The sequence below is a fragment of the Gymnoscopelus braueri genome, assembly GCF_963280865.1.
Source record: "Gymnoscopelus braueri genome assembly, chromosome: 17".
NCBI classification, from domain to species: Eukaryota; Metazoa; Chordata; class Actinopteri; order Myctophiformes; family Myctophidae; genus Gymnoscopelus; species Gymnoscopelus braueri.
Genome location: NC_137617.1, coordinates 9,962,554 through 9,973,187, shown reverse-complemented (window position 1 = coordinate 9,973,187; position 10,634 = coordinate 9,962,554). Strand labels below are relative to the sequence as shown.

The following is a 10,634-nucleotide window of genomic DNA, read 5'->3' as shown; positions in this document are numbered from 1 at the left end:
ATGCAATGCCACCACGCATACGCACACGCACACGGCTGGCTGCAAGTATTCCGGTAAAAGTGTGTGTGTGTGTGTGTGTGTGGGGTTGGGCTTTACTCAAAGATGTACACGCGATAATGTTTCCTGTATAAAGATACAGGTGTATCTTTATACTTTGAGTTGGCAAGTTTACTCTCCAGATTTTCATCTGAACTAGGCAGACATTTATCACCCTCACAAGTGTGTGAGAAGGAGAGAGAGCTTGCAGGTGTATGAGGGTGCTTTTTTATTTTCCACACAGACTAGCCATTGAACAGCCGCCATGGCAGTGTACTGTGGGAAGAGAGGAAAGAATAACAGACATTAGAAAAGGTAATTGTCAAATAAACAGCTATAGGGGTTAAATAATAAGATGTTAAACAAACTTAGAAGGTTGATTAAACTAATCATTTCACTGACCAAACCATCAGTCATGTATAAATGGAGTTAGAAACGGCAGTCGGTATTAAGCACAATAATTTACCTGACCTGGTGAGGGTGATGTTTGTCGCTGTGCTTAGTGGCTGCTATGGGCTGGGGCGGCGCCTGTCAGAGGTCCTCCCGGTGGGGGCTCCTCACTGGCAGCTGAGCCAGTGGGTTAAAACAGCAGTGGCGACACAGAAGGGAGGATTCATTGTCTTAACGGATTCATTTGAAGAAAAGAAAAAGAGTATAGAAATAACTGGGGTACACAAAAAAAAGTTGTCTACTTTTGGCAATTATATTTATCATCATCTCTTGAACCGCAGGACATTATGAAAATGCTGTTCAGTAAGAAGAGCCTGGAGGCTCGAGGATCTCTGTCCCAGCTCAAATCAGTGTTTGCAGTGAGAGGCCTGAGTATTGAAGGAAAGGTCAAGGAAACAATCCAACTTGTCTGGGATTTGGATTTCATCACGGTAATATTCAGAAAATGTGCATTGCATTGCTTTAACTTTCCTCATACTTATATAATGTTTCCATGCATGTTCTGCAATACATATCACCTAAACCAAAAACAAATGTTTTTTTGTTTCCTACAAAGTTTGTGACTTCCGCTTACATCACTTTATACGCTGCTACCGAGTGCAACCTTGACACTGTTGATCAGCAGCCTTCAGACTTGCCCACAGACGCTGAGGCCCAAATGGAGTGGCTTAATGGACTCTCACACAAACTGGTGGACTTGGTGTGGATGCCACCACCTCAAGAAGACATAAATACTGCTGTTGCCACTGCAAGTCTCTCTGAAGTAGAGAGGAATGAAGTCTGTTTCTGTGGAGAAGGTAGGCAAATAAGAGCATGCTTTAAGTTATTTAAAAAAAAAAGACTAATCTAGATCCTTCAGATGCTACAGACCTACAGTATATTAAACAAACCCTTCATAAGTGAACAGCTTAGTAACTTACAATTACTTTGCTGGCCAAAGTCCCAGTCTGGATTTTGGCCACTTCACAGCACAGAAACGTAAATAAGTGCAGCGCTGTGATCGATTTGTCCTACAGAGGTGACACTTGGTCCGGAATGTACATCTGATTATGGACATATAAACAGTTAAGCCTCCAGGATAAAAGAAAATCCCCACTTTTTGTCATTCTGTGGAACCCAGTACATTACTGCCATGTAGCTAAATCCTTTTTTTACGGGGCCAGGCACAAGCATGGCTCCGTTTTGATATTGGCATTATTCTCTATTCTTCTGCCGTTTTTGGCAGTTCTGGCTTAACCATGCTGTTGCTTTTTACGAAACTCGGCCATATGGTAGATGGTCATGAAAAACTATCAAGAAATTAATCTCACAATCTTTTGTCAAAAGGTGGCGCTATAGCACTCAATTGCAAGTGCCAACTTTGAACAGGTACAACTCATGCCCTGTTTGACCTACAGCCATAAACACTTCGACACACACATGCGTCTACTCATGATGAACAACTTTCACACTCTGACTTTTGACCTCTGACCTTTAGATCTCCCACCATTTTTTATTATATGAAAAGTGTCACTGTTATGTCATTAATCAAGTGCATCTTGTTTGAATAGGGATTGAAGGATTCTACCCAGAGCACATTAGACAAGACCTGAAGTGGAACCCTGTGGCAAACCTTGAAGGAGGAAAATCAGCTTGGATTTAGTCAATGAATTCAAGATATATCGAATTCAAAGGTATATTGAATATATGTTACTTATGTATTCATTTCACAGTTACGGTATGTCATTTGTTGAGTGACACATTTGACAGTTCTCATCCTGATTATGTCAAGGCTTTGCATTATGACACAAACCCTTGTTTACTAATTGTCTGAATTCAGTCACTCATACGCTACTGCCTATAGTCAGGTGTAGAGGACTATAAAGTGAACTCATTGATGAAATAATAAAATAAAATAAAACATCTCGGACACGACTCAGGTCGCCGTCAATTCCGTCATAGCTGTGGCACAATTAAAACATCTCAGATCAGCGTTGGCTGTTGGAGCGATAAATAAACAGCCCACGGCTGTATTAAAAGAACATTTTGATAGTTATTATGAATACATATTATTATATAATTATATATCAATATGGAATTAGTCTATATATTATTATTGTATGACTGGTTCCCTCCCTCGCTCTCCTTCTTCTGTGACAGGCACCGCCATCGTTATCGTTTTTCTGAAGCTACCCCCTCCGGGGGGGATTTTTATTGTTAAAAAATATCTATTCCAGAATTCCATAACTGTCTGGAATTAAGAGTAAATAGTGGAGAAAGGGCATCATATGGCAGCATTGCAATGGTTGGTGAAATAAAAGTGGAATTGATTTTCACGAGGCCCCATTAATACAACCTCAAGGTTCCCTCGAAGTTCAGACCCTGATGTGACATACTGAGCTGTAACTCTCTTATTTTGTAGTCCTTGGGACGTGTGAGCGACCACTACACCAATGAAAGAATGGAGCTCTGTGGAATGATGGCAGGAGCACTCGGAAGCAAGGCGAATCGGCTTCTCATCACTCCAGAAGCAGGGAACGGCAGCGGCCTCACAACATCCCTGCCATCGTCATACGTCTACAAGACGAGAAGACAAGCTGACATCGCTAAGTTTGTGGCCGAGTATAAAAAGGACCATCTCTTCAGGTACATTCCTGGGAGAGCACACCATGGGGCTTTCAGAAGTTCACTTACCAGCAGAAAATCAAAACCCCCAAGAAGATGGGAAAGATGATGAGGAATCTGGCTCAGGACATGGACCAACAGTAGTAAAAGCAATCCTAAAAAGGTTTCATTTTAGATATTTTTAAATTACGTATAGTCAATTTTAATGTATTAATTTCATTCTATGTGCTAGACATAATTATACATAATTATTATTATACAAAGATGACAAAAAGTACATGATTTATGGACCGTTTCTGACTCATACAGTCATGAAACCTGATGAGACAATTCATGCTCCCTGGATCGTGAACCCTAATTATTATTTATATTTGAATATTCCTCTAGCATCACCCAGTTGGGTGTAAGGAGCTTTCAGACTCTCTGGCATGAATTCACTAAAGATTTGCACAGCTTTTTTCCCCCACTAAATCCACACAAAAATACAATGAATATGCACTTTTGTGAATTACCCTGTTTGTGTCCAAGTCACCATTTATGCTTGGACACATACATTATTGCAATCAGATGCAGCAAAACACAGGCAAATAATTATCACTCATCGTGAAAACTTTACCCTTGACCTTGAGATGGGGCAGATGGCAGGCGCAATTCATGGTGCTGTCAGCTGCTGCAATCCATTCTTGTAGAATTCATCACCCCTCAGTTTTATTGTACCACAGCGGTTCTCAAACATTTTCATTTCAAGGACCTCCAACTTGATATGTATTTGGAAATATTTATATAAGAGAACATTTAGTAGATTGTCTATTTTTGAATAGCCGTAGCATAAAATAAGGAAGTGTTTTTGATGCTATATTAACACATTTTGCTGGGGATCCCCTGGAACCCCCTCAAGGGCCTCTGGGGGTCCCCAATCCCCACTTTGAGAGCCACTGTTGTACCTCATGAAATCCTGTACTTGAAACCAATCATGTTGAAACACAATGGACATCATCCACATGCATCTAAAAGGCCTCTTTTGTACTTTTTCTTCTTCTGTTTTTTTTTAACCAGGACCACCATTGATCAATTGAGAGACTCTTGAGGCACAAAGACATGTGTCATCTGAGTGTTGTAGTGCTAATTTTGGAAGTGGGAGAGCGCACCTCTTTGACACATGCACGCACGCGCACATAATTTTTTTCTGGTCTTGCACGGATTGGAGGTCTTTTTTTGTTACTTTTTTTCGGTTTTAGGGTTAACCTCTGATCCACCCTTAGCTCTTGAGTCTGACTCTTGCCAAGTCTGCTTCATTGGCCTGTGGACCACCCCACAGGGTTTTCTAAATCTCACCTGCACAACCCAATATTATGCTGTTGTTACAAATTTGTTGCTTTTAAATGTGCAAATGATTTTTTTTAAATGATTTTTTTATTATTATAAAAAAGAAATATATATATATATATATATATATATATTTTTTTTTTTAAGCAGTTAGAGAAGTGAGGGAGCGCCGCTCCCCCGCGTCCCCCCTCCACTACACCCCACTCATCTCTCCTGCAAGGATGCCTGTTTGACCACATTTACACAATGGACCAGTTATCTGATGGCAAATGACCCTTTGTCAAGTCCCACCCGTGACCTTGTCCCTCTTCGCTCCCATTGGTTTCTGTTGCTTGTGTAGCCCCCACAGTAATAGTAGCCTCAGCCCTATTGGCATGACTGGTAACACGTCGGACTGGCAAGTGGGAGCCTCGGGTTCAATCCCAGCTCACTGCACTTCACTACAATCTGGCGTAGTCGGCAGGACGAGGAGCGTAATATCCTTGCGTGAGGGACATGAGGGACGTCGTGTACGGTGGTCCGCGGCGTGAAGTGTGAAGCGCGAGGACGCGCTCCAAAGATCAGGGGGGTGATTGTAGCCCCCACAGTCATAGTAGCCAGTACCGGCGTGCAAAAGACCTGCCAATCGGGCTCAGCCCTATTGGCATGACTGGTAACACGTCGGACTGGCGAGTGGGAGCCTCGGGTTCAATCCCAGCTCACTGCACTTCACTACACTTGGATGGACCAAAACAATCCTCTTTCCATCCACTACCATTTTTCAGTTGTCTTGTATTTATATTTATAGTATTCAGCTTAGAAACCGTAAGCTGACTTTGTAGTTTGTTTTCTGGGTCAACTACAGCAGGGTAAAAACATGGCAAGCTGCATAAGGCTGACTATATAGTATGTATAGTGATGTGAGTAACACTGCAGCTAATCAAATGAACAATGGATGTGCTAGATTTAGGTTGGCTACTATTTATGGTATTGGCCAGTGCCATCTATTAGAGAGTTACGCCAACTCCGTTCACTTCTTCGGGCCAGGTCTTCTACATACACATACATTGGCGAATAGTGACAAATCCCTGAACCGGAAGTACATCGGAATGCATTGAAGTGGACGGCTCCTTGTCACTATTTCCAGCTACATGAACCACGTGACCGACGCTGTTTCTGACCCCTCATTGGCGCAACTCTCTAATAGATGGCACTGGTATTGGCACACCCACGGCTCTGGGCACACCTCTAACACACCTGTCCCATTATACATTTCATTAGCTGCAGCTGCGTTGCTTACTAATCTTCAATGTTTTTAATCTGCTGTAGTTTTTAACCTGAATCGGGGAAAACAAATCAGCCTCAGGTTTCATGTCAAGATTTATACATTTTTCATTGTGATGTTGATATTTTTCAATGAAGCAAGTCATTCTGCTTGCATTCTGATTGCGTAATAAATCAAGTGATAGAAGTTCAGTGTATATCTGTTATATATATTTTTGGGTCATACACAAGATTTTGATATTTTTCATTAGAAAGCCATTCATTCTGCATAACAAAATACAAAGTAATTTAAAATTGTATGAGTCAAATATATATAATGCCTTAAAACGTATCACACACTTACAGAAATAGTTATTTTGGCTGATCACTCTGTTAATGACTACAGCATGTGAGATAACATGACTTGTCCTTTTTTCAAAAGGGTTTTAATATCTGGTGTAAACCTGTTGGCTAAAGCTACATAACTTAAATGTCGTATGTCACACATGAGAGACCACTCTTTCCAGATAGAATCCCTGCTTGGCCTTGGGAGAGATTATGACCTTCGGGCAGTACCTCCATTCAACCAGTAGGTGTCCTACCTCACGTACATATATACATTTCTCAAGGGAAGATAAGTCCTGATCACAGGAGATCATGTGTACCGATTTGCGAGAAATGTTGATAAAATCTGAAGGAGTAATGATAAAATAAAGGCATCACAATCACATTATTTCAACTGGGTTAATGAAGCGTAGAATAGCTGAGCAATAACCAATTATAACTTTTACTATTACCATCTGAGGTCTCTCTTGTGAGACTATGCTAGCATGGTCTGCCACCTTTCACATGTAGTTGTGTACATGCAACTACATTGCAATTACATTCAGGTTGCGTGTTGACTGCCAATGTAACCATAATCTCAATGACAGATCTTACTTCCCCTCGAGAAGGATTGGGGCAGTCAAAACCCGACATATTTCAAAATGCAATCAAGCAAGCATCACAATCACTTTGCGGATTACACAGAAATATTACAAAAAACTACTCAGAATTACAGGATCTATCGGATATCAGAGCTATAGCACTGCAACAGCGCGTTTGTCCTAGTGAAGACAACATGCCACATGCTAAACTACTTGATGATGTGCTCACTGTGTCCCTAAATAAATCTCCATACAGCCTGTATACTGTGCTTATACTGCGCCCATTTCTAGTGCAGGCACTAAATGAGTAATATTTTGTTTATATATTATGAAGCTTATTTTTTCACAAGCTTGTAGCTTAAATAAACTTCATCCTCTGGTTGGCAATTGTACTTATTGAAAGTCATTAGGTACAGTATATATCATATATATTCAGTGGTTCTCAAGTGGGCCCCCAGGTGTCCTTGAACCAGGGGTTCCTTCAAGGACACCTGATTATTGATAGTTAAGAACCAAATGGACCCTTACAGGTCTGTAACTCAGAGTGCATGAATGGAACCAAACGTGTCCATTTTGTTCCATTCGTACGCTCTCAGAGTTATGGGGGTCCTACTCTGAGGCCTAATGCATACCAAACGGGGGGGGGGGGGGGGTTGTTGAAATTAAAACGCTTGAGATCCACTGCAGTATTTGAACATAATAAAAGCATGTGACACGGAATAAAACTTCAGGACGTGTCCTCACTGTTCTCTTTCATGGGTGTCAGTTCAGTCGGTTTGTTGCTCTGACTCCCAGACGTGGCTCCTCCAGTCTGCCCTGACTCGCTCTCTCCCTCTACGCCCGCGCACCGGCAGCGCAGCGTCCCGGGCAGCGAGCCGACCAGCGCCTTCCAGAACATGGTGCTGGAGAAGCAGTAGACGATGGGATCCAGGGCCGAGTTGAGGAATGTCAGCCCCAACGAGATGATGGTGAGCTGGGTGAAGGTGTAGAACGAGGCGCAGTCCCACGGCCGGTGGGCGCGGATGACCCACAGCCCCACCGTGATCACCGTCCCCGGCAGGAAGCAGACGACGAACACGGCCACAATGACGACGCAGACGCGCATGGCCCGGCGCACGTTCTGAGCCTTGATCATGGTCCTCTGGCGCAGGATGCAGGAGATGCGGGCGGAGCAGAACAGCAGCAGCGCCAGCGGGACGAAGAACTCGAACACGGAGAGGACGTGGTGCATCTCCACCAGGAACAGGATGGCGCGGGAGGCTTCTTTGTACGACGTGAAGAAGAGGCACTGAGTCCCGGCACCGCGGACTCTGATGTGACTGTAGGCCAGCATAGGAGCCCGAGGGCCGATCACGAGAAGCCACACGACGACTGTGACCCACCCAGCCTGCCTCATGGTCATGCGGTTGAAGCGGTGATGAGGATGAACCACCTGGAGGAACAGAAACAGGTAGAATCATGGACAGGTTATAGAGCGGGACAGTGCACAGGGGCCCTTGACTACCAGGGGCCCTTGGGCCACGAGGCTCAATGACGATTTCTTAAAATGTATAGGTTAACGCTTCATACGTAGGCCCCTCAGCCTATACAATACAAGGCCCCTCCGATATGGCAGTAACAGCGCCCTTTTAGAATGTAAATTCTGTTAACAGTTCTCTACAGGTGCTTTCTTGACCCACAAATGCCCTACAACTGTACTACTGTGTTGTATGGAGTAAAGTAATACAAGGAATGAGATGTTCACTGGTGTTTTTACAGTTATTGAATCACTGCAGCGATGTGGTGAGCAAAGGGAAATGTATTGATTTGATATGATAATGGATAACATGTGGTTTCTACTAGGCTACATGTTTTTCACAGTATTTTACCTGCACCTGACATTTTCAGTGGAATTACATTGCTAGGGAACGGTTTGAGCCCAAGTAACCTCATTTTATCTGGTCAATATTTCATTTCAAGCAGTGTGGAGTTCTTCTGTGCATTACAATGACAATTTGAACACTTAATTTAAATAAAGCTCCACACTAACCGTGGCGTTCCTATTTTGGGTATGGCAAGAATTTTGAAAAGCTTTTGAAAATAGCAGATCTTAGCTCACAGCGATGATTCAACACGTATGCTTGTAGATCGGCTATATTTGAAATGTTTCATAACATTTTTGTGGTTAACCACTTAAACCCTATTGACTGGAGTCTCCCAGGGCTCTATACTAGGTCTGCCAGTATTTCCCCCTACACCAAATCTCTTTCCATCAAACATTTGTCCCAGAATAGTGATGCTAGGATTCATGTGTGGTTAAAATTCTACAATCCAAACCCCTCTACCCCAGTGGTTCTCAAAGTGGGGTCCCCTGGAACAACGCTGTGATGCTGTAGTTAATACAGCATCACAATCATTTTAACCACTTTATCCATTTAAATGTTGGCTATTCAAAATAGCAGATCTACAAGCTCACAGCGTGGCACGAAGAGACGAGCTTGTACATCTGCTAATTTTGAAAACTTCTGAAAAATATCGAAAATATGTTGATTATTTTTACATAAATCTTATCTTCTGGGGGGTCCCTCCCTGGCACAAAACATATTCAGATGGGGGTCTGCGGCCAAATACATATCAATTTGGGGGTCCTTGACTTAGAAAAAGTTTGAGAACCAGTGCTCAACCCACCTTGAAGTATCGGTACACCGCCACCACGGTCATGAGTCCGATGCTGGCCGAGCGGTTGGTGAACATCAGGAACAGGTTCATGCGACACAGCACGTCTCCGAACACCCAGTGGCCCCTGAGCAAGGCATCGATCCTTAGCGGCAGGCTGACCAGGACCATGAAGTCTGCGATGACCAGTTGGAAGAGGAACAGGTTGTTGGGGTTCCACGCCTTCAGCCTCCAGCAGAAGATCCAGAAGGCCACTACGTTTCCCAAAAGCCCGAGTATGACGTCGATGCAGAGCATGCATCGATGCATGATCAGGCCCTCGCGTTGGATGCCGACCGGCGGGCAGCCGCCATGACCCCCAGAGAGATTGTGGGTGGTGTAGGCTGGCGTGCTGGTGGTGTTGCTGAAGATACTGCTGTGATCTGGAATCATTCTGGCCAAGCAGTGAAGAGGGACTGATTACTGTTTGTTGTGATGTCTCTTATATTACCGAAATAATACTGTATGATACTTTTTTTTTTTTACCTCCTTCCTTATTTCCAGGGAGGCACCGATTGCAGAAAATCTGTAGCCTAAAGAACAAAACAGAGGACAATCTGTAGAGGTCACTTGCGGCCCATCTGTAGGCTATTTCACTGGGTTACTGTGCAACAATTCAGTTAAATGATAAAATCACACTAGTGTTATATTGTGCTATTTCAACCAAAAAGAGAATAACAGGATCAACTAAGACTGAAATACGAACGCATTTATAAAAAGAGGTTTGAAACTGTCCTAAAGATAAGAAGATTGTGTCTCTGATATTCATCTTACGGTTAGTCTGTTGTGATGATTCATATATGGTAGAAACTTAACTTTACATACCATAGTTTGGTGTGTTGTGTACGTTTCACCTTGTTCCCTTTAGGCTTGCAAATTTTCCAAATGTTCTGTTTTTTATTGTTTAGTTTTGTAAATATCCCTTGAAATAGGCCTCTAAACTGAAAAGTGCTAATAGCCTAGATAAGGTTATTATATAAAAAATGTAACACTACAGAAAAATAATAAAAAATATAATTAATTATATTATTACACCATTTTTAAATGATAGACATCTAAAAACTCACCTGTCACGATGGATGTGTGTAAGAAGTAACCAGCAATGAATGAGTATGTGTGTGAGTGAATGAGGTTATGACATGCAGTTTTAAACCACTTTGGCCACACCCATTTGTTGGTTCGCCGTGGGGTGCTGTGGTGTAGTGCACACACAAGCACATTTGTGTGTATACTGTGTTGTTACACTTGCCTGACTCATGGCCATGCAAGAAAAGAACACCACACAGGGCAAACATTAAACAAAAGTATTTATTAGGATAATAGTGAGATTAAACGGAAAATAATAGGTTTTAATCC

General features: G+C 42.7%; 1 protein-coding gene across 1 annotated transcript; it reads right to left on the bottom strand.

Annotated features, from left to right (window-relative positions):
* Positions 1–7,311: 7,311 nt before the first annotated feature.
* Positions 7,312–9,671, bottom strand: LOC308104940 (hydroxycarboxylic acid receptor 2-like; the record flags this gene model as incomplete). Its single annotated transcript, XM_080455579.1, has 2 exons — positions 7,312–8,016; positions 9,252–9,671. The coding sequence occupies 2 exons, from the start codon at positions 9,669–9,671 to the stop codon at positions 7,312–7,314; spliced, it is 1,125 nt and encodes a 374-aa protein (XP_080311705.1).
* Positions 9,672–10,634: the final 963 nt, after the last annotated feature.